Below are 24,436 nucleotides of genomic sequence, written 5' to 3' on the forward strand. Positions count from 1 at the left end.
GCAGGCCCCAGAAGCCATCAGGCCAGGGTCACAACTTCAAGTAAGGCACGAGGAGGACGAGTGCACTCCAGGCACGCCTATTCTCTGCTCACCACCACAGTCGCAGCGCTGTCTTTTCAGGAACGCTGCCTTGGACACATAGATGCAGGCAGGCAGTGTCCCAGCCTGGCAGGATCCAAGCTGTGTCCATTTAAATACTAAAGTCCACATTAATTTTCCTGCGGCAACACCCAGACATGCTGTCTGAGCCTCCTGGAAACCCTCAGACCCTCAAACCACCCCACAGCAAGTAGATCTCTATCCTATCAATCGAAAATGTGTATTATTTCCCTAAACGCAAGGGAGAAAAGGCATTCCTCTCACATGAACTGCATTCATTAGCTGTAAATTACAGTGGTTACAAAAGGCTAGCCAAGGAGAGTCATTCATACCAACCATACATGGCACATGTGACCATTTTACAAAGATGTTCGTACAGCTTAAATTGTTATGTTTACTTTTAGTATGTGAAGTAGTTAGTCTACAGCAGTAATAAAACCAGGCAAAGGCACTTCTTACACTAAATTCTACCCCAAAGACCAGCTGTCACAAGTACGGTTGTATAATAGCTATAGATGTCAGATTCTTTGAGGCTTTCTCGAGACTTCTACAGAATACCTTTCTCTTTCCTCTTCTCTCTTGCTTCCTCCATGCCAGACATTAGACGGAACTGGCATTCAAAGCCAGCCAACAGGCAAGACCACAAGACCACATTTATTTCTACTTTCATCTTCCATGTGTTCTTCATTTGCCTGAATTTTCAGCATCTCTTTATTCACCTATATGTTGAAATATTTGTAATTTGTCTGATTTGCATTTAGAGAAAGACAGTGAATAATAATAAAAAAAAAACCTCTTGGCTTCTTTCACACCAAAGGATGAGGTCACAGGGCTGTTGACAATTATTTTAAAACAATCAACCTTTCATTGAGTGATGTGATCGTGCACATTCACACGGCTTGATGAAATACAGGCTTGCTCCTATCTAGAGCCTCAGGATTGCAGCCATGATATCAAATAGTAGTTTTCCAGGCCTGGAAACACTTCTCTAACAATTTCATAGACAAAAGAGAGATCCTATCTTCCTTAGTTCTTAATCCCCAAACTCAAACCATTATTTCCTAGCCCTTCAGTGCTCTAAAAATGTGGCTTTTAACAGCAGATGTATTAAAAATATAATTTTTCCTAAATCGTTTTCACTGACGGCAAACTTAAGTACTCCGATCAGTTCTAAAAGCCAGCCTCTCCAGCTGCCTCCCATTGCTCCCCCTTAGCCTCAGGAGCTCAGCCATCAGCCACAAGTAACTTTCTGCAGCGCTGCAGAGGGAGGGAGGAGAATGACTCATCTGTGTCTCCTCCCCAATCTCTAAAGAGTAGCTTCAGCTTCAACATGAGCAAGAGAATAGGCATTTTAAAAACAAGAAACGTACAACTCTGACTCCTTCAGCTGCTACTCGGGGGTCAAAAAAAGTGGCAGACAAATTAACAACTGTCTGAGCTCCTTGAATATAGATTAAAGCAGCCAGATTGGGGGAGAAATTGTGCCAAAATTGTTTGAGGTGTCCAAGACCCTGAAAGGCTACGTCTACCTAAGTGTAGTTAATAACACACCTTATGCCTAGATTTTGTCACAGTCTGTGGCACACCCTGTGAAAGGAAGGTTTATGAGTAGCTGGGGACTTGCAGATGTTTGCCACTTCTGTGCAGCCCAAACAGTTCAAAAGAAGGAAGAAGCAGACAAACAGGCGGCTTCCAGGGTTCATGACGTTTCTTAGTTAATCAAGGGCAAATCCAAAAACCATGGAAGTAACACAAAGTCTCCAAAACTATGCATTTCAAGATGTTTTCTTCACAGCTGGCTTTAAGGAGTTTCAAAACAAGGAAAAGTAAATCCGCAATACTGCATGCTAACTATTACTAGTTTTCCATGTTCTACCAAATCAGAAGGGGGAGGATACTTTAGTTCATTGACCCCTTCTAACTAGTGCAGTAGGATCCACGGGCTTCTCCAAAATTATCTCATCTTCTCCTTTGTCCCAGGGATAGGAAAATTTATACCTGGTTTCTCATATGTTCAATTTGGCATCACAGGCATGACCTGAAACTACAGCTTCCAGTTTTAGGACCGTAACATTGTGCACAAGCACAGAAAACTTTCTTTATAATATTAAGCTTGTATTTTGGGGCTGGAAATGTAATCTTTTGGGAAGACTGAATGCCAGCGACTGCTTCCTTGTCCTGATGAAGTAGTACCCATTACAGAACCCATTCCTCCAGTCTCGCTAGTGGCCATTTTCATCAGGGTGCAGATGCAGAACATGACCTGCAGCTCCACACAAGAAGGAGCCCTGTGAAGGGCTTCGACAGGCTCCCAGGCAGCCAGACTCACTCCACGGCCTGCGCCTAGCAGGGTGCTCAGGAATGGAACTGCGAATGAGGTCGCTACGCCTACTTTTGGAGCAAATTCCCAGTCATCCTCTGAAGACTGAAACACATTCGAACCCAAGAAAGTGCAAGGGTAACTGCTGCCATTCCACAGTGGGGACAAACTTCATAAAAACTAACTTTTTTCAGAGTAACTAAAAAACTCAGGTTCACTCTGATAAAACCAACACAAAACCAGATTCCTTCTTTCTACCCATGCTATGTTCCTGCTAATACAGATACAGATACTTCCTCTGAAAACAAACAACTGCTCTGGTACCTGAGAAGGATTTTCTTCAAGAAGTGTAATAAATCCCTAATGTCTCTGCAAAGATTCAAAAGCCCTTTCCAAAAAGTGCAAAAAGAAAAAAGTATGGAGATGATGAGCCACAGTTACATGCTTAAAAATTCTAACATCATTTCAGGAATTAATGAAAAAAGTTTCCCTAACACTTCCTTTCATTTGTTTTAACATTGGTAAGATAAATCCATGCAGCGTAAGACATTATAAATCCATTGAGACAAACGTTCCCTGAGGTATGTACTGCATAATAGCTGTAGCGGAAGCTATGCCAGTAACTAATTAAACTTATGCCTCAGGCTTTAGCGATGTCAATTCATCTATTCCAGATTTATTCTGTTTTTAAAATGCAAGTAGATAATTTTCTTCATGAACTCTGTCATTAAAAAAATTGATAACTAAAGATCTTTTAAAATAGAAATACACTGTGGAGAAAATGTGTTTGATATGACAGGCTATCATATTTGAATAAACATAGTAAAGTAAAGTTTCATGCTCTTGTGAGTCAGCTGGTCATCTCATCTGAGTAGGCAGAAACTTCTTTTTTCCTTACAAGAAATGAAGGAGTACAGAAAAGAGCTTTGCTCATGATAAAAGGTAGTTTCTAAGAATTCCTGCAGAAAATAAGATGCTCATCCAAGATGATCATTGTCGCACTATATGATGAATCTTACCACCCCAAGAGTTACCAGCTTTCATTGCATTATGCTGCATTCTTTGAGCTGTAGAAGTCCTCCGGGTTAGGTTATTTGTAACAGTAAACTACAGCAATAGTTACTCTTCCCATTTCAGCAGAATGGCTACAAAACTGATGTAGAAATAGCTTCTGCAATAAACTGCTGCAGTCTTTACCTCACCCTTGTTGCTTTTGTCAGCATCTTCTGAAGAAAAACAGGGCAGTCACATTTTCTTCCACAGTTATTGTTACAAGGTTTGCAAGAAGGCAGCAAAATGATGACAGTATCTCTTCTTTTTAATTGCAGCAGAATTCAGTAGGGCAGTCTCTGCCTAGCTGTTGGGTCATTCCAATTGTTGCAATTCCACTTTAAAGGGTAAAATAATTTCCATATTAAGTAGTGTTGTCTTCTTTACCAAAAGCTCTAGTTCATCTGCAAGCTCCATAAAGCTAACAGAGTAGATCCTCTGATCGCACTACTTACGTGACCATTTTAGGGACACTATATTCATAGTTGTTTGAATGATTCGTGTAGTACCAAAAAGAAAAAAAAAATTCTGAAACTCAAATCAGAAACATATTGTCATTAACTGCCTTTGCTTTTGGCATGCTACTTTGAAAACAGACAACTAGATGTTATTTCTCCTTGCATCAGATCATGCTTGAATTTATGCAAACACTGTGCAAGCGGTCCAAGTTCACAAAGAATGAAACTGCTGTTTGCCATCTGCACTGGTAGTGTTGTACTGCAGAACATTAAGCTTTATTTAGCATCTTTTCTGCTCAAAGTGTTACCAAACAGCATTAACCAGACTAGTTAAATGCTGGTGTCAGAGAAGCCACTACAGCAGCCATTAAACAGCCAGCAAAAGTTCAGAGTGAATGTCCTTCTTGAACGTTCAGATCTATTTTACTATAAGCAAATATTAGAGGTATCACTAAACATTTTAGAGGCAATGTTACATAAATGCATGAACAATTTTAAATAATGTGATCATTAATTAGATATTAACCAGGTATTCAGGAGAAAAAAGGTTAGATTAATGCAGGTGTTCAGTTCCTAACATGCAGAGTACTTGCAGCCCTAAGGCCTGAAGTATTTATAATTAACTGTGGAATGAAGAGATGCTGAATTGCTCTAGCACAGAGATTCATCAGCTTGAACACAAAATGTTTCCAGTAGGTTCCAAAGGTACCGTTTGCAGAGATGCCTATCCAAAACAGTAGTCATAACTAACTCTGATCTTTAGAGGCAACCAAGGAAGATGACCTAAATACCACTCTTGCCACAGAGAGGGAAAGAGAATTCAGAATGACGCTCAGTCTCTGCAAAGGTAATAGATGCAAGGGCTACCTTCTGCTACCCCACCTTAACACAACAAAACAGATTTTACTGATTCAACTTTAAAAGTTTTGTCCTTAGACAATTAGAACTAATTCTTATTAATATAATTTAAAAGAGTAAGGTTTCAAGAAAGAAAGAGACAATAAATAAACCCCATAGATATGTCATTTTAAGTTACAACATTGGTCCATAAAGTTTGCAGTGTTTTCTGCTCCCACTCAGAGACTACAAGAAAACTCAGAGTATGGTCTAGAGATAGATAATAGACACACACATGTACAGAGCCATACATTAAACTGTTCAAGCAAAAGCATAACTCAGAGAAGATGCATTTTATTATTGGCAATAGGCAGTGCAATCCAAAGGGAGCTGTCATAGACTACATGAGCTTTGGATCAAATTCATGAAGCTAATACTACAAATGACCAATAATAAAAGATTCCATAAAACAAAGCTATGCAAAGTAACTGTTGTGAGAAGCCTGAGTATCTGTCAGAAGTGAAACCCCCAAAGCCAAAACAAAATCAGAGGAACTGATTTTGATTACACCATTGACTGCAGTTTTAAAGGTGGCTAATTGGGGGAAATCAATATAAAGTCACCATGGCACATTTAAAAGCACTACAGGACAAAAATTGTACAAAGACAGCTGTCTGTTTGCCAGTAGACATTGTCACAGAATATAATTTTTTAATCCAGGATCTCTTCACTGCTTGTACTAAACCTTGGTATCCTCTGTACAAACAGACAGAGAGCCCTACTGGGTGGCTCCCAAGAGCCGTTCTGCTTAACCTCAGTGCTCCAGGTCTTAACTTCCTACACATCCCCTCAACTCCCATTCGCCTTGCCACTCTGTCTTACTACTAAACCTCTGTGAAACAGGTGGAGTAGAGGTAGTTTCCAGACACTGTTTATGGTCTGCAGAGAAAGCCACAGGGGCATGCTTATAACAGGGGTGATAATCGAGGAAGAAGATGCAAGAAAAACCACCCCCAAAAAAACCCAGAAGACGACAAAAGGAAGCACAGCAGAGGTTACATTGGGTTTGCACATTACTCTGCATTTCCTCCGGTCCACTTTCATCTTACTGGGTTGGGGTTTTTTTTCAGTTTTGTTTTTTTTTACAGCACTTGTACTTTACAGCATATTACCCTGGGCTATGGTGCCCTATCCAAGCCTTTTAACCCCAATCCACAGCCGCACTCCCTTTCAATCACCCTTCTCAAATTCAGCCCTTGTTAGTAATTCAACAGAAATCTTAACACTGCATGCTGTTCTTTTTCATCGTTTTATTTTTTTAATTTCTACCTATTTTAACAGTGGTCATCAGTTTTAACTCTTCAGAACAGCAAGCATGCCCCAGTCACTACAGTATTCTCCTGCAAATTATCTACCATCATTTCACTGTTCCTCTATTTTCCTGACTTAAATCTAATACCAACCTAATACCAGTTTCTCACAAGTTTGTCCTAGGTTTACAAATCCAAGAGGCAAATATTCCATTCCCAAATGTAACCTAGATAATTGTCTATCTTGGCCTGGCCTCTACCAAGTGTCATTGAACCCAGGGACAAAATTCTACTGCAGTGTTGTTTGCTTTCTGTCCCTCCCTCACACAGGTACAACACATTTAGAATATGGCTGCTGAAAATAAATCTTACTTCAAGACAGAACAGGCTGCTCAAACGCTCTGAAAAGATCTTGTTCATACAAAGGCTCTATCTTAGCAGAGCCCTCCATGAATGACAAAAGAGGAGTGTGATTCATTTGGCAGCCAAATTATTTAATCATTCCACAAAGGCATATAAAGGCCCATACACATCACAACTTTTGTCTTCCACAATCGTTTTTCTCTTCCCTTTCACTCAATCATTTTTCTCTAAATTATTAAATCCTCCTTTCCTCTCGTTACAGTTTGGGAATTCTCTGACAGTAAGAACTCATAAGAGAAGGTTACAATTAGCAGTAAAAGAAAGAGGGTTGTAAAACACGGCTCTGTGGGAACTGTGAAATGGTGGCTATTTCAGGTAACCAAAAAACCCAGTGCTCACTTCAGTGTATGACTTCTTCAACAAAACTCATCCCAGCCTGCATCCTGCTTAGCAGACAGCATGCAGGTGGTTCACTGGTTGACGAAGTCCACAAATTAACATACACAGGCACACCATCAAGCCAGTAGAGAGCAATTCTGGAGAAAAGACCAAATTATATGTCTAGTATCTAATGAGACTAGAGCAATCTTGATGGCATGAACAAATCCAAAATAATCATTAATGAACAGGTCTAAAAAAAAATAATCTTATAATAAGTTTCAGAGAAAGTTATAGCAATTCAGACTAGCTAGAGAAAGATATTACTGTTTTTCAAAACAACATGCAGATTTTACTTCTCACATAGTTTTGAGTCCATTTGATAAACACAGGTCTATGGACTGATTTACAGGTTACTGAAAATGAGAAGAAATTATTAAATGGATAACAGATGAGTCAAAGTCAATATACAAGGCAATGCTGAGGCTTAATCTGAAATACTATGTATTATTCTTTATTATGTCATGTCTGTCCAGCATGTGAAGTTGTGCTGTAAATAAAACAGAGACATGCTGCTAGTATTTTCAAGAGAACGAGAGCCTACCTTACATCAGCATCTCAAGCAAAGAGAAGACCTTTAATGGCTACTTAAGAACAAAGAGCAAACGGGACAAAACACCATGAGGAAAAAAACAAAAAGCCACCTTAACCCACAAGGAGAGTGCTTGCACAACAGCAAGTGATAAAAACTAGCCATTAATAAATTTAGGATAAAGCGTAAAGGAATGTTTCTAACCACGAGAGCAAAGAGATTCTCAAGCAGCATTTGCTGGGCACAGCAACAACACAATGAAGCTTCATAAATGTGAAATACAGGGCCTGCAAGAGTAAGGGGACTGGAACCAGGAACTAAGAGGTGTTTTCCAAACTCATCTCATGTTCTTGCTCTCTCATTCATAAATAAATCCATACATGTACACACACACCCCCATGTTAAGCAGACACTTTTTTTTCCCCTGAGTAATTTGAAGCTACTCAGAATAACATCGCTGTCTCTTGTGGTTGATTATTATTCTGATATTTGTACTTTCTTCTACGCAAGTTTTTCCAGCAGTTCCCTCCAAGCACTCTCCTCCCTTGATTCTTTTACATCAGACAAGCCATGAATTCATGTTGCTGTCTTTCACAGAATGTGGATACTCTTCTCTCCATAGCTGCCTACTTTCACGCAGGGTTATTTATGACTTGTAATAAGTTAACAACTCACATCTTCACAGTTAAAGGGCACTTCAGAAGTTGTGGGATATACAGAAGGAGGAAAGGAAAGGGATACACATAAAAGCATGGCCCACAGAAAGCTAGGATTTAAAAAAAAAAATCAACTAAAGGCACTGAGTTCACTCAGCCTATTCAAGTGCTTCAAGAATCACAATTTCGTAATGTTGCTAAAACTTCCTTCTCTATTCTTGGCATAAGTGCATGTGTGTGTAAGCAGTGGGAAAGGCATCATATTTTTAATTGGAGTGTGAAAAATGCTGCTCACTGAAAGAAAAAATATGTAGTTATAATTAGAAGTGGAAACTAAAACCAACACTTCACTTGAGTATACAGAAAAGCAATCACTTGTTCACAAGATACAGCCTCTAGGTGGGCCCAGAGTCTTATCCTCCATACTTCAAATAACACTCCTGTTTACTACTCCATAGTTGAGTGATCACTATGGAGCCACAGTACTGTGACCAAACTAATCGTTTTTACAGACATGCGGAATGGCTGAGGCAGGAAGGCACGTCTGGAGATCGCCCAGTTTAACCCCCTGGCTCGAGCAGGCTCAGTGAGAGCAGGATGCTCAAGGCTGTGTCCAGCTGGCTTTTAATGACATCCAAGGATGAAGGCTCCACAACAACTCTGGACAACCTGTTCCAGTATTTGACCAACTTCACAATAAAACATTTTTTCTTATGTTTAAATGGATTTTCCTGGATTTCAGTTTGCGCCTGTTGCCTCTCCTCCTTGCACTGTCTACTGCCAAGAGGAGCCTGGCTCTGCTTTCTTTACTCCACCACAGCACGTATTCAGACACATTGATAACACCACCCCGAGCCTTCTCTTCTCCAGCCTAAACAGTCCCATCTCGCTCAGACTCTCCTCAGGTGTCACATACCCCAATCCCTCAGCCGTCTTCATGGCCCTTCACTGGACTTGCTCCAGTATCTCCATCTCTCACTCGTATGGGAGAACCCAGAACCGGACACAGCGCTCCACATGCGCCTCACCAGAAAGGAGAAGAGGAGAAGGATCACCTCTCTCCACCTGCCTCCTGCCAACCCTCCGCCTAACACAGCCCGCCAAGCTAGGAGCTGCCTTTGCCGCAAGCACACGTAGCTGCCTCAGGGTCTACTTGGTGTCCACCAGGATCCCTGGGGTCCTTCTCGCCAAAGCTGCTTGTCAGCCACTCAACCAGGGGTTATTCCTCTCCAGGTGCAGGACTTGGCATTTCTCTGTGTTCATGAAGATCCTGTCAGCCCACTTCTCCAGAGAAGGCCTTCTGCTGAGGCCTCTCTGAATGGCAGCACGACCCTCTAGCGTGTCAAATACTCTTCCACTTTTGCATCACCTGCCAACCTGCTGAGCGTCCACTCTGCCCTGTCATCCAGGTCGTTAGTAAGGAGGCCGAGCAGCATCAGCCCCATCATTCGCCCCTGCGGCACATTGCCAGCAACCAGCCTTCAGCTGGACTTCATGCTGCCAATCACAACCCTTTGAGCCTGGCGCTTCAGCCACTTCTCAATCCACCTCATTGTCCATTTACCTTCATCAGTTTGTCAGTGAGGATGACATGGCAGACAGCATCAAAAGCTTTGCTGAAGTCAACATAAACAGCGTCCACTGCCCTCCCCTCCTCCACCAAGTCAGCCATCTCATTGCAGAAGGCTAACAGACTGGTCAGACATGACTGCCCCTTCATAAATCCATGCTGACTACTCCCAACCAGCTGCTTGTCCTTCATATGTTTGGAAATGGCTTCCAGGAGGTCAACGTGAGGCTTGAGTTCCCCAAATTCTCCTGCTTTTCCTTCTTGAAAGCAGGAACAACTTTAGCTTTCTGATAGTCCCCAGGAGCCTCCCCCAAGGTTCCTTCTGAGAAAATAAATTTTCTGTCTGGAATTAATCTGCTCCGAGATCTTCTCCTGGGTTAGGTACTACATCAGATCTGTCTACTCTACCTTTATGATGTATGAATGGAAATAACACTTGTTTTTCAGATATCAGGCTGGGTTGCAGCAATGATGGAGAGAGGGGAGAATGCTTTGTACTGTGGAAGCAAATATGAGCTAGAGTTACTGAATGACATTTTGACAGAATAAAACAGGTCTCCCAGAAACAAAACACCACAAATAAAGTTATCTTTACTTTTGCAATCAATCATGACACAGACCAAGTATCCATGTGAGGGCAAGGAGAAGAAATGAAGCCATGTAAGACATAACTATTCAAGCAATTCCAACACTCATTCTTAGACAGCCATGATTAACTAAAATGCCACCTTTCAGATTAAAATGTATTCTTTAGAACATATATGCATCCTGTCAGCTACAATAAAAAAAAGTGACCATATATTATACATATAAGAGCATCCAACCTTCTTGTGGGGGACTATGTTATTACAGAGTTTCTGGCAAGAACCATAATCTGCCCACACTAACCTTTAACACAAGGCAGTTTGGCAGAATTGATACCTGAGAAGTTACGTTTCCTAAACTCAGGTGTAGACGTTATGCTGAACAACCTCTGAGAACAGTTTCCAACAGGTTAAGCTGGAAACAGCAAAAAGAAGGAAATGGTACAGGCTGGGAGCAGGGTGTGAACAAGGTTCTAGAGAAGCTCCCATGTAATCCACCACATAGTTAGCAGATATTAGAGCACTGCTTTTTCCAACACTGTCAGAGATGTCTGAATTTACGTGATTTGTCCTGTGCTCATTTCTGCCATGTCTTTTCCTGTTTGTTCTGTTTCTTTCCTGATCAAACTTGTGCTTCCTCAAACTTTGCTTAGTCACACCACTCTTGCTACTTGCATGAAAGCAATCTAACACAGTACAAGCTGCACAGCTTTTCTCTCTGCACATAAGTGCACTCAGCAGAGAGGAGCTGCAAGGCAACACACCACTGAACACAACTTCAGTTTTGTGCTAGAATAGCTATGGTTTCTGCAGTGCACGGAAGTGCTTCATGAATGTTTAAAACAATGTAATTTGGTGCCCTAGCTACATTTCCTGTGATGGTCTGTATAGTGGAGTTAGCTTACTATGGGTTCATCTTAAAGAAGCTCTTCCAGATGCCCTGGAGGTATTCCTTGCACTTAAAAAACATTAAAGAAACTGTTCAATCACTCCTTTCTAGTTGTCTCATCTGCTAACAGTTGAATACAAAAATAGAGTTAATGCTAGTGTTTCATGACAAAGCAGTAGTTATTTGGATCTTAAATACTGTCCTAGTATCTTACACAACTTACACATCTGCCATTATGCTAGCCCTTTCACTTGAGAATAAAATCTGGATACTAACTACCCTCTGTTTCTTCCACTCACAGAATTCAAACCTTAAACTTCTCTCTTCCAAGAGTGCAGCAAATGTATCAGGTAGAGAGGCAGGTGGCTAATAACTATATCCAAGAGCACCTACATTTAACTAAGAGGCACAGCTGTAAATTCCTTAGAAAGAAGGGGAAAAAAAGATACAAAAGGGGAAGGGGAAAAAAGGAACAGACTACATTGCAATGATGTGCTATATATGTTAGAAACAACCAGAGTGGAATTCCCTAAAATGGTACCTACTTGCAGACTTCTGCCAGCATAGCTGGAGCAGGAAAACTGGCAGGTGTGATTTGCAACTGAGCAGGCAGAAGCCCCTACCACTAACTTTAATTAAACTAGCTAAACTGGTTTAACTGATTGAGCTTTTACTGGTACAGCCTGTTTCCTTGCTGTACGGGGTTTTACTAGATGGCTCTGAAGCAAGGCTTCACTGTATAGCTGCTTCACAGCAGAAGCTCTCTGGTAATACATTATACAAAACCATGAAAGAACAATGGTACAGACAGAGCAAAAGAGATGCAAGTTCCTATCACAAGTGAGGCTGCTCATCCATGATGTTCACAAAGAACAATTTGGTTTTGTATTATCTTACGCTATGTATTTTTGCAGCAGATAATATTTACACCATGGTATTTACACCATTGAAAGGTGCACACATTCAGAACAAAAAAAGAAATATTTAAGTGGCCACTGTTAACATCACAAAAATCAAGGAGCTCTGTTGGTGGCACCAAATGACCTTTACTGGACAATTACTACTACATTGATGTATATTTTTTTTGCACACCTAGAAAAGCACTTGTAATTAATCACTCTATCCTTTCTCTGAATCATTACTTGTGACACCTTTTCACAACCCCTGTTTATGTGCATTGCTCTGGGAGTAGAAGGAATGCAGAAACTTACTACTTTGAGGTGAAGTTCAATAAAATGATGGTATCAGTATAATGGCAGTACAATAGTAATAATGCTGTTTCAAGTTCAGGCCTCCTCCTGCTACGATGTATCATGCTCCAATGATGCAAACTTCCCTTTTCTCTCAAGCAGTCTAACCAGCTAATATTAATTGGCCCTAACTAAAAACAACTGCCTGTAGCCAGTATTTATCTTTAATTTTGTTGTTTGTTGCCAGATCTGATGAAGGGATACCGAGTCTGGGAGCCTAGTCAATTTTTCCAACAACGCAATCCAGTACAAGATAGTAATTTAGCCTCTCCCTGTAAATCTTGTTTTCGCTTTATGAACATATGAAAACATCAGTAGGAAACAAATACATCTGTTAGCACTCATTAGCAAATACTGGTGGTGTTGGTTGTTAAAACTCAAATCCCACCTCCCTGTCTGTCCCTCCACATACACTCCTCAATGGTAGGAGTGGAGTAGCTCATTTTAGTACAGACAGGCTCAAAGGCATGACCGAAAAAGCCTCCGCTAATATAACCAGTCTTCAAATAAAAACCACTCTCTAACACAGCTCTAATAAATATCTTCTCTCATTCTTTACAGTGCTCGGTGTCACAGAGCTGCAATCTGGCAGCAGAAGGGCATGGTACGGAGACTGGAGGGGCAGGTTACCAACACACTACAAGTAAGTAACTCCAGGCATGAGCAAGGAAGCCCTGAAGGAGTTCTTCAACCCTGTAACTTGTATGCCCAGTTTCAGCTTCATGAGAAAATAAAACCCACAGAGAAGCTGCTGGGTGGGGAGTGGGAAGAGAAGGGCAGCTTCTAATGGAAACACATGAACCTTAAAAAAAACCTAACTACTGGGGAGTATACTCATTTTAAAGAGACCAAACAAAAATCACCCTTTTCTAAATATCTAAATAGTCACTAAGGAAACAATGAAAAGGTAAAACTCCCAGCACAAAGGAATGGGGTCAGCATTACAGACCATCACTGCAGGTGTCACCAAGGTTCAGAAGGGTGGACTACACACATTCTATTTCCTTGTAAAAACTGTTTCAGGTATAAAAGATGAGCATTATACAATTGCTTAGTGGAGGAAAAAAGGTTGAATTAATGAATGAGGCCAGAGAAAACATTTCCTTTCTTTCTCTCTATTTTGTAAAATAAAACTCCCTTTAAAAATAATTTCTGATACCTTAACTTGTATGTTTTGGTTTTAGACCTGGTATCTATTTCTGCATACCACACACATACATTATGCATGTCTACTACATGCACATGTATGTATTGCTGAAAACATTTTGAAAGGGAATATATTAAAAAAAGAGCTTTTATTTTACAGTTTAATGAGGCATTCCTCTCCCTCCACTTACTCACAGTTTTCCTCTGCTGTCCACCAGACAGTTTGCCTAGATTCTCTAAAAAATTTTCACATTGTCTGAAAGGTTGCAGAAGTTCAAATGACCCACTAAAAACATGTGGGCTGACAATACAGAAATTGGGAAGTTTTCTACACAGAACCGCAGAGCAATTAAGGATTATGAAATGCAGTACACAGTCCTTCAAGAACTGGTGCACGTAAGCAGTTGTATCCTCCTAGTCATTCCATCAACTTCAGTGAACTCCTTGTATAGGGAATTTATTTCTGTAGAATAGTTTTTAAAGGATTTGCCCTCAGCTGTTCAGTTAAGGAGGTTTCAAAGCACATATGATCTTTCCTTCTGCAGGGAGAAATACTGGTGATATCTCACAGCAAGCTATCACAAATTCTAACTCCTACCAGGACTTTAGTTTAGCTTTAGCATTCTGTACGTTTACAGAACATCAGTAACAAAACAGGTTTTGGTTTTGAGTTAACCGTCATTATTTGTGACAACCTGTTCCAGAGAACTGATCAACTCAAATTCACAACCACAGGCCTTCAGGTGCTTTCAGTTTGAAAGTACAAATCCCGCAGTCAAAGAAAGGTAAACAGATAAAAGTACATCACAGAGCATTATGAATTGCCTGAATGTCACAAAATGAAGAAGCTGTGTGAGAACATAGGAAAACAACTGAGCTTATGCCCTTTTGTACATGCGCAGCAGCACATTTCTGGGAGTTCCACTTATAAGTATTTTTTCCATGAAACAAATTGTATAGAATATATTCAACTAAATTTTAGAAGTAGGCTCCTCTAAAACAAAAATGAACCATCAAAAAATTTGCTGAAAGCTGCACTGAGACATGTATGCAGCTTTTTGGTGGGTGAATTTTAGATATTTTTTACTGACAATAGTTAATGTGGTAGTTCTGAACTACAGGCATTTTTCCATCTATATTTCTCTAATTCAGCCCAGGAAGGAGAATAACTCAGGTCATCTTAGAAGGACTTTTAAAGGAGTCACAGGTTACAGTTTGTCTTTCTGCTTGATAGTGCAATAAAACTGAAACATAGGACACTGGGGAAAGATAAAGAAAACACCAAGATTTGCATCTTACTTTCTTCTGTCTATAGTTACTAGGTGTTCATTGGGTCAGTGACTCAGCAATGGCTGACAACAGTGTATGAACCATGTCTTTAAAGTGCCATGGCCACATAATGCAGACAACACCACAGCAACATGCAGTAAGATGGGCAGTCTGCTCCCATGCTGGCAGGGTCCTGGGGGCAGCATGATAAGGAAACTTAGGGGTGAGGGAACAAAAACCAAAAAAAGCCTTCAAGCAACCAAAAAGCTGATAAACACAGGTGGCAAAGGGAGAGCTGGATGACACGATGCTCTTGGCTCCAAGCAGGAAGAGAATAATTTTCAACCAAAAGGATAAAAAGGAGTTTCATTTACTTTGTGCTATCAATCAAAAAGTAAATACCGACAGATAGATCAGACTGCCTAAACTCACCTAACCATGTCTAAAGAGAAACCACAGCTTAGCTAAGCTGGTTATCATGAACCAGCCGAAGTAATGGCAAGAACTTGTAACCATAAACAATCACGAAAGTTATGAAAGAAGTTTCTGTTTGAGAGATGGTTTCTGTTGGAAGGGTGTTTTTAATCAGGGTTTTTGATAATACTGGCCTATAGCCTCTGGGAAGGTGCAAGTTCTCTGGAAGAACGAGTACTCAATCTTTCAAAGGGTGCAGTGAGTCCTCATGCAGTGGGAAATGGAGAAAATAAGGTTTTCTGAAGCAGCAGATACATACATTCAACACCTTGCACAGTCTTGAATGACTTGTGATGCATTTATTTCTCTCAATATTCGGGGCGGGGGGGGGATGTTAATAAAAGCACCTTCTGTAAAGATGACAGGTTTGCCTTGTTCCTTCTCCCCGGGTGGGAGGTACCAATGTTACTTTTAAAAATGTATGCTCTACTTGTTTCTTCCCTTCCATCCCTCACCACCTGCCATCACAACCATCAGCGCTAAGTATCCATCACCGAAGGAGTCTGAAGTCAGAGTGAGTAAATAACTCATCCTATTACATGATGGTAGTTTACTTGCACCTTTGTCTTTTCCAAGGGTAACTGAATGACTACAGTGTCTATATATAAACAATAATATATTTCATATGGCTGTAACAGAGCCAAGAAATGAGGATTAAGAGATTCACATATACTTGTCTCTTTCCAACTCTGAAGAGAACAACATGTGCTGATCATAAACCTAAACTGCTCTAATATACTCTGTCATATTATAATTTTACTAACAGTGCCAGTGAAATTCCAGTAGAGTAAATAATTAGGTGACGGCAGGAAATGGGGGACCCTTCAAGGACTTTGTCTCCAAATACAGAGCTTCCCAAACAGTTCCCAAAAGATTCTAGAAGGGAATTGCAGCACTTACAGACACTGAATACAGATATCTAATTAGTCAAATACTACTTCCAATAGCAAATAATGCAAATAGTTTGCCATACCAGTTGATATGCACTTTATAAAAGCATGAAAGCTGTTAGAAGGTCTACACATGATACTTCAGAAAAAAACAGCACTTCTGTAGATAGAAGTAAAACCCCAGAACAACAAAGGAAAGCCAAACAAATAAAAAAATCATCACCACTAAACAACCCCCCCCACATACACACATGTACTTACTGTTAATAAAGTACAGTGTTTGATCAGGACAGGAATATTCAGAAGCAAACAGTATCATTAAGTCATGACAGCAGCAGTTAGAACAGCTAGTCTTACAATCCCCAACAGCTTTCTTTTTCCCACATGCCCTGCTTGCTGGCATCTTCATGTTTTCTTACTGTTAATGTTACTTAATATTTAAGTAATACAAACTGAAAGACAATCAGATGTAGTCCAGATACAGGTTGTATCATTCTAATAGAGTAAATGGAATATTTGGCAGACTAAGCTTGAATACAAGCACAACCCTTCACAATTATGATTATTAAATGCTGTAGTTACACCACAGGCATCCAGAATACTCTTGCTCTTATACCCTTTTTTTGCAAACAAACATTAAAAGCATCAGAATCAGACAAAGTTTCCTAAAGTTGAGGGAATCCATCTCAGGGCTATATAATTAAATTGCAAGAAAGGTGGAAATACCAACAAGTACTCTCATGTTGGCTTCAAGCAGCAGTGGGACTGAACTGCAATTCAGTTTCTAGGACCTTGGGCTTTCTGTTACTGTTTTAAGAATTCTAACAAGGGTTTTGGTCCTGTTGGGAAAAATCAGATACACAGCTGTACTCTGTAAATTCAAAACTGTAGAAGTATGTTCTGCAAGACATTTGTATGCAAATGCTGCTAAGCACCTCTACAGATTTTACCTAAAGAGAAGAGTTTCTCACAGCAGCCTGCTACAACAGTAAAACAATTGCCAGAACAAGTGTAAAAATGAATCAGAGCAAAACACGTGGATTACTATAACATACCCACCCACACATAAACAAGCTACAGAGAAAATAAAAACATCCGGAGCTTGGAAAGTGGCCAGAAAAAAAAAAAAAAAGAAACCGAGAACAGGGAAGAGAAAGTATAAGGTCAGGACACCTTCTCTTTGCCTCCCAACCTTTTAGGACTAGGTTGGAGAAATGCTGTCAACCATCTAATCCTGCCATTTCTATAAATCCTTATGGGAACTACTTTAAGAGGCTATTGCCAAAACGACATTGACTTCCCTGTGTAACACACAGTTCCAATTAATAACATATAAATAAGTTCTGAAGAAATTGAAGCTGCTTTAAAGAATTATGAAATTACAGTTCCAAAGAAGTCATATAATTGAAAATATAACTTTTAGATAGCACATTTGGTCTTTGTTTCAATCTCTGATTAGGTTCTCCTCCTCCTCAGGGCTTGGAGCGTCAAGAAGGGGGGGGGGGGGGGGGGGGGGGGGAAGTAGTGTTTAGCTTACTTTTTAGCATAAAATTATAATTTTTTAATTTACAATTTAACCAACAGCATATTTTAAATAGAAATACTGTACTGAAATTTTCTTAAGAATGCAAAAGACAAACCTGAGCAAAAAGAGGAAATAATTGAGTCTCCTAAGTATATCAATTTGTACTACCTACACTGAACTCTCAGTGAACCAATATTATGTGTACATAAATAAGAATACTTCTTTTTAAGTTTTTTTAAACACCAGCAAATATGATGCATATTAAAGAATGAAAAGCAATATGTTTTCTTTTCAAACTGCTAAATTTTCACCAGCTCTATCAATACATAATTACAATTAAGCCACTGCCTTTTCAGAAGGTTACTTTTCACTAATAACTTGTTGCAATATAAAGTACTAGTCACTAAAAGCTAATAAAAACCTTAACACTGAAGCTTCACATTACCATGCGTCCACTGCATGACTGCTGCCTGTATTCAAAACCCTCTCACTTTTGCATAGCTCATAAAACGTTCACACGCTGGTTCCCACAAAACGCCCAACAGCTGACAGCCCCAAACAGCAACCCTTCTTTCCTCTCTGTTCCACCCACCCCCCCCCCCAAAGTAATCCCTCTCTCAAAACCTGGCACCAAAACACATCCAACAATCTGATCACCACAGGACAGCCAACACCGCACTCGTCCCCGTGACAAACATACGGGATCCATTCTGCCGACCGCAACGAGCATGGCACCCTTCCCATCCAGCTGAGAGTACCGCCAGTTCCCTGCGACACGGAACGGGCAAGAGCCTCTGTCACTGCCAGGGAGCCTCACGTCGCTTCCAGGGCAGCCGCCTCACCGGGAGCTCCCCCACCTCCTCTGAAGCCAGATGAACAGGTTGAGGCGCGACTTTATTTGTAATCATGCCTCGGGCATCCAGGACAGCCCAGAGTGCTGCTGCTGCTCTGTGCCGAGTTCCCTTAGAGGAGTCAGAGACTATTGACTGGTAGAAGACCATCCTGGTGGATCTGTGTCTTTGTGGGGGACATGGGTTGGGAGAGGGAGAAAGACTTCGTTTCACTAGTTTTGCTTTCACCATTGTAAGAGTAGTAACAGCAGCAATAACAAATACGACATCAGCAACACTATGTTTCTCCTCACAAAACCTTAATTGCTGTTGACAGAAACAAAAGCTCAAGGAGACAACATTTTCACATGATGAAACCTATCTGAAAGTTTCTTTCACCAGTTATATTCTCTTGTATTTCACCACAAGGATAACAAGTTTAATGGCCATACCCAGAACTTGGAATAAGAAACTAGTACTCCTGGCTCTCATTCCCAAGAGGACATAACAGTTAGGATGCCACAATCTAAAACACTTCCTAAGAACAAATACGTAGACAGTATTCTAGTAAGACTTCCAACAAAAAAGCTCAGTAATTGAATTGCAAATTCCTGCCAAGTATGTAAAAAAACCCTGTAATAATTCACTGACCCATAAAGCAAGTTATCTTTTCAGGTACAGATAAAAATAACGCTGCTTTCCCTAGTCTGCATATAACCTCAGTGCCTCGGCAGATGCCGTAACTTTCAGAAGTGCCTACTCAGGCAAAGCTGGCCCAGACGTCACTTAATTAATAGTATTCAGAGTACTTAGGAGAGCAGTGAAGGCAATATGAACTTACAAGGCCCGAAACAAAGGCAGGCACAGCAGTATCGGAGAGCGCAGTGGCAAAGCAGGAGGGAAGGGCAACAGCAGTGGTACCAAGCAGCAGCTGGAGGGCCGGGGAAGCGGAAAGTATTGCAGGAACCAAAGTGTTCTGGGACACGGGGAATATTGTCTTTTCCCTCCCAGGAGCCAAACTACAGCTGTAAAGGGCCCCTGCATATGCACAGGCCAGTCTCATGAAAGGTTTTAGGAAAGTGTAAATTTCTTTATTTATGCTTTCTTGACAGGGACAGGCAGGGGTGTGTGGGGCATGTAACAAGCACAAGGGTCTTAGTAAGGAGTCACCCTGCGTTTCACTCACAATCCCCTGCAACCTCTGGCTGGTTGTGAAGATCAGAAACAACCAAAACATACAGAGAAGAAAATTAAATGACAAGCAACAGATGGGGATCTCCACCATGTACCTATGATTCAGCATGAACATCCCTAACATCCCACAACTAACTTGCACCAGTTAAAGATTGTATTCTGCTTGTATAACAAGAAATCCAGGTTGCTGTTCTGACCTGAGGCAGCAGTACAGTTTCACAAAGCCCCCGTCCTGTTTCATGGATTCTAAAACCCAAGCTAGACACCACAATTTCAAAAATAAATACCACTACACTTCTTGCTAATTTAAAAAAAAAATTACCTCCCCAATTCTGCTAGCAATATTGGCAAGTCCTCTGGAGTACAGACAAGCCTTAAGGTTCTCACATGCAGTAAATTCAGTTTACCAGTATAACACAATCAAATCCCACATAGAATTGGCTTTGCAAATTAAAACCAGCAAGCATGGCTCTGCACCACAGTTTCCTGCTTTCTACATCTTCCTCTGCTATCAGCAAAATCTAACTGTCTCAGATGCTGTCACACTTACAAACAGTCTTACACTGCAGAGCATAGTTAGACAAGGAATTTGTTAAAATAAGACCACAAAAAAATCAAAAGCTTCCCATCTGTCTCCTAATGGCATTTAAAAAAAACCCTAATATACTACACATAATCCACATTTACTTTATTTTCTGGTTATAAAAGTAAGGATTTTAGATTTCAAGTTGAAGTTTTCAAGCTAGAAACATATCAAAAACCAACTTTATACCACACAAATGAACAACACTGCAGTCACACCTGCTACATCCCCTTTTTCAACTGCATAACTGAGGAGTAGAACAGATAACCAGACACAGTACGTAATTCCCCACTCATACTTCTATTTCTCTACCTGAAAAATTGAAAGAAAACAGAAAAAGACGACAACAAGATACACGTTTCATACATTTGTTATGATAAATTCAGCAGCAGTATCTCTAACAAAAGTAGATATCTACAAAGGCTGAGAGAGGTAAATTAGATCTTAAAGAGGGACCAAAGAATTTTCTTATCTTTAGACAAACTTCTCCCACAAAATCTTCCAAGTGACATTAGCTGCAGACTAAGAGGCAGGGAAAACAGAAAGAGAAAAGAAATTTCAAATACCTTTTCTGTTACACCTTGCATATTGAATTGCAGAGCATAAGAACAGTATGAATCTGTGTTTTTTCGTGTCTGTATGTATAAAAATATAAAAAATTCAGAGCAGTTGTTTTGCAGATTCAAGAACAGGAAGTACCTCTGATACAACTTCACAGTGAAAGTCCCCTGAAAAAAATAATTGCACATGTGCTGCATACATATAATCACTACCTCCCCTTTCCTCTTTCTTTCTCACATCTGTCTTCAGACAACTCCTCTTCAATGGTCTCCTAATTTGCATTTATTCCGTGAAATTTAAAACCATTTTTTCTACAGGCAACTCCAAAAGTCTTTTCCACATTCACAACCTAGTATTCCCTCGAAATTTTTTTTTTATTATTTTCTTAAGTAACACTTCATATTAATGTCTTTTCATAAACATTCCAGTATATTCCATTTCTCTAATTTTTCCATTTCTGATTTGTACATCTTTTCCTCCAAACTCTTTTCTCTTCAAACTGCACTTCCAGAATCTATGCACAAACGCTAACAGAGACCACTCAGGCCTCTTTACTGTGTTCATTCAGTGGTTTTGATTCAGCCCAAACATTCAATTTTTGCAAAACTCAACAGTTTCTTTGGAATGTCATCATGAATTTACTCAAAAGAAAATCAAATCACAGGAAGGAAAAGCTCTTTTCCATAAGAAATTATTCCCTCCACTTGAAGGTAGAATGCAAAGCACCTCAAGAATTTCATTAGTGATTTTCACCTCCCGAGTAACTTTCTTAAGTAACTACTCTTACAACCAATTCTGATAAGCAATGGGAATTTGGAGTTGCATTCAACTCCACCACTTATCTGTAGCATCATTTTTTGCCTGCCTCCCAGTTACCTTGCTGACACAACAGAATAGCAATGGGGCATGAATTGATTGCTGGTGAGCTCAACTCTGCATGCCCTTGTTAAAAAATTTTCCATAACTGAAAGAGAAAGTTTACAATTACTTATAATCTTAGTGGACAGAATGATTATGCTCAACAAGCTTTCTCCTGGGACTGCTGTTACATTTTATATAGCTCTCTGGATACAAGGAGATTTACACAAGAAAAACTGAAGAAAAATAAAGGGTTTCACTCAAGATGTTCACTAACTGTATTTTTAGAAAGTTTGTATCCTCCACTCCACATTACCTAATTTAGAGAGGGAATGCTCAACTACGAAAAACATATTCACTTTGCGTTCAAGTTGAAGATGAGGAAGAATTTAATGTGGTTTTTAGTTCTTTAGAAAACAGCCCTGGATGTTGATCTTAAAGAAAAAAAAAAGGGGAGGGGGGCAGGGGGGCAAAGACCAGGTAGGGATGTTTTACAAGAACACAAAATCCAAACCATTTATTGTTGGTTTAGAACTTTCTATTGAGAAAAAGCTATTTATATTTCAATTATGTGACAGGATGTCACAGTTTGAAGTCATTTGGGAAAGAAGAGGCCTTAAAAATTAGGTACTAAGTGGAAGAACTTGCAAACTTTCATACTTAGATTATGATATATTCATAACAGAAATTCATAGGCCGCATTTATTTAGAACACTAAATCCAACACCTCTTAAAATCAGCAGCAGATTTCAAACATCAGCCAGGAGAAAGCTTAGAGGAAGTCTGCTTTTGTCCCACAGAACTTCACAGTTCATCAGAGTTCAAGCAGAAAAATATTATCAATACACAAGTCCCAAAATAGTTTCTTCCCCCCACCCCAATGTACAGATTTTCAGAGGTTAACAAGAAACAGGGTATCCATTTTCCTCCTCCACTCCCTTTCATCTCGTTGAGGCTGTTACTTCCTCCTAATCATTGCCGCCTGACATACACAGAGCTGATCTTTCTTCTCGGCAATGACAAGAACGAGGATTAGGACGTGAGTACGTTTGCCCCCACAGGAACACCTGAGGCTCCCGCGTCCCCTCCCGCTACAGGCTTGCTAAGTTTGCCAATGAATGACTTCCCCAAATTACCTCAACATGTGCAGCATTATTGATGCAAAATGAAATTACTTCATTATGTGCATACGTCTAAATGAACAACAGGCTCCCACAGTTTGAAAAAGAAAAAAAAAAAAAAAGCTACTTAATACCCTTGGAAAGGGAAAAAATCACGAAGATCATCTGAAGCTGTAGTAACAGATTAACATAAAACCTATTTATTTAATTTATTGTAGTTCTTGCTCTCTTTTCCACAGCGGAAAATCAAGTTTATGGAGGTTTATAGAAACTAACAGCTTAGGTCTGCAATGACAACTCAAGGAGGCCCAGAGGTACTAAAAGTCTCATATGTGCAGACATATGCACGCACACACAGGTGCCCAGTAAAAAAGATATATATTTCTAAAACTTTGATTGGCTTTCCTAAAACCAGTATTACTGCAAGTTACTTGGTACATTACATGAAATACAAAGTAATGATTTTTTTGTTTTGTTATTTTTAAGTTTTTATAGGCAACCGTTTGGAAAAATCCACTTGTATTATTCTCAACTAGTTTACCCAGGAGTAAGTATTCACAATAAGCTTCTATAAAACCTAAGAAAGCACTCTGGAGAAGAAGTAGCAGTTACAGAGAAGAGAAAATATTGCAAATGCCATGACATGTAAGTTGTTATAGAATAATCACTTCTTTCCCAGACCACACAGTCAAACATAATCACTGAAAGGCAGAGAAATGTATGTGTAGCTAGTTTTATTTTCAAGATATCAAAACTACATTGTTTTTGCAAAGAAACTAATCTTTTCTTTGTAACATAGCCTCAGTAGAACATTGTATTGCAATACATTATGGTTTTGGATATGATTATGATATAAAGGCTGATATTTAGCCTCAACAGCACAGTACACAAAACATATACACACAACACAAGAACAGTTCCACTTTGTACTCACTCTTACAAAGTTGTCAGGGAACAAACCTCTTCTGCCTTTGAGCTGTCCTTCCCACCAGCCTCCATCATCTTTCTTGATATTGGTGATTATGTCACCTACAGTGATCGTCAGCTCATCATCATGTTGAGCTTTGTAGTCAAACTCCACTATCGCCTCCACTAAAAGACAAACACACATATGCACAGTTATTGACTACATTTAAGTCTCCATGCCTTTGAAAGGAATAAGAAAACAGCAATCCAATTATATATTTTCAGTGAAAGTAATATATACAGCTTAACCAAGAGAGCATATCAAATCAGCAACACGTAATGGTAACAGTTTGTGGGAAACTACTACGAGAGAGGCCAAAGGAAAAAAAAAAAAAAAAGAAAACCCACAGGAATGCCCATCATGGTTGGGGCAACAAATGGCATCCATTTTTCTTTACTGATTAAAGGAAATCAATTTGTGATGCTTCAGCAGTATCTACTCCAGCAGCATTACAAAGTTTATTTTTATTTCTTGGACAACATTTAACTTTTGTTCATAGGACTTCTAAGGTACTTTATTTCTGGAAAGGTTCTCAAATTCATAAGCATCCCAAGCCACTGCACCTACTTTGCTAAATAAATCACTATTAACCTAAAGAGTATTTAACAAGTATTTTTGCATCACGCTGAGTTTCACTGCTGTTTATACAGAAATGCAAAGCT

At 39.8% G+C, this 24,436-nt stretch overlaps 1 protein-coding gene across 4 annotated transcripts in view; it reads right to left on the reverse strand.

Annotated features, from left to right (window-relative positions):
• SH3KBP1 (SH3 domain containing kinase binding protein 1) overlaps window positions 1-24,436 on the reverse strand; it is a 219,591-nt gene that overhangs the window by 172,306 nt on the left and 22,849 nt on the right. For 2 of the 4 annotated variants that reach the window (XM_069784795.1, XM_069784794.1), the window contains exon 2: window positions 23,742-23,899. In XM_069784795.1, coding sequence (XP_069640896.1) covers window positions 23,742-23,899 — 158 coding nt within the window. Of the gene's footprint in view, window positions 1-18,360; window positions 18,385-23,741; window positions 23,900-24,436 lie in introns of those variants that run through there. The other 2 variants (XM_069784796.1, XM_069784797.1) reach the window with 2 other exon arrangements.

This window comes from Haliaeetus albicilla, chromosome 6, assembly GCF_947461875.1.
Source record: "Haliaeetus albicilla chromosome 6, bHalAlb1.1, whole genome shotgun sequence".
Classification (NCBI taxonomy): Eukaryota; Metazoa; Chordata; class Aves; order Accipitriformes; family Accipitridae; genus Haliaeetus; species Haliaeetus albicilla.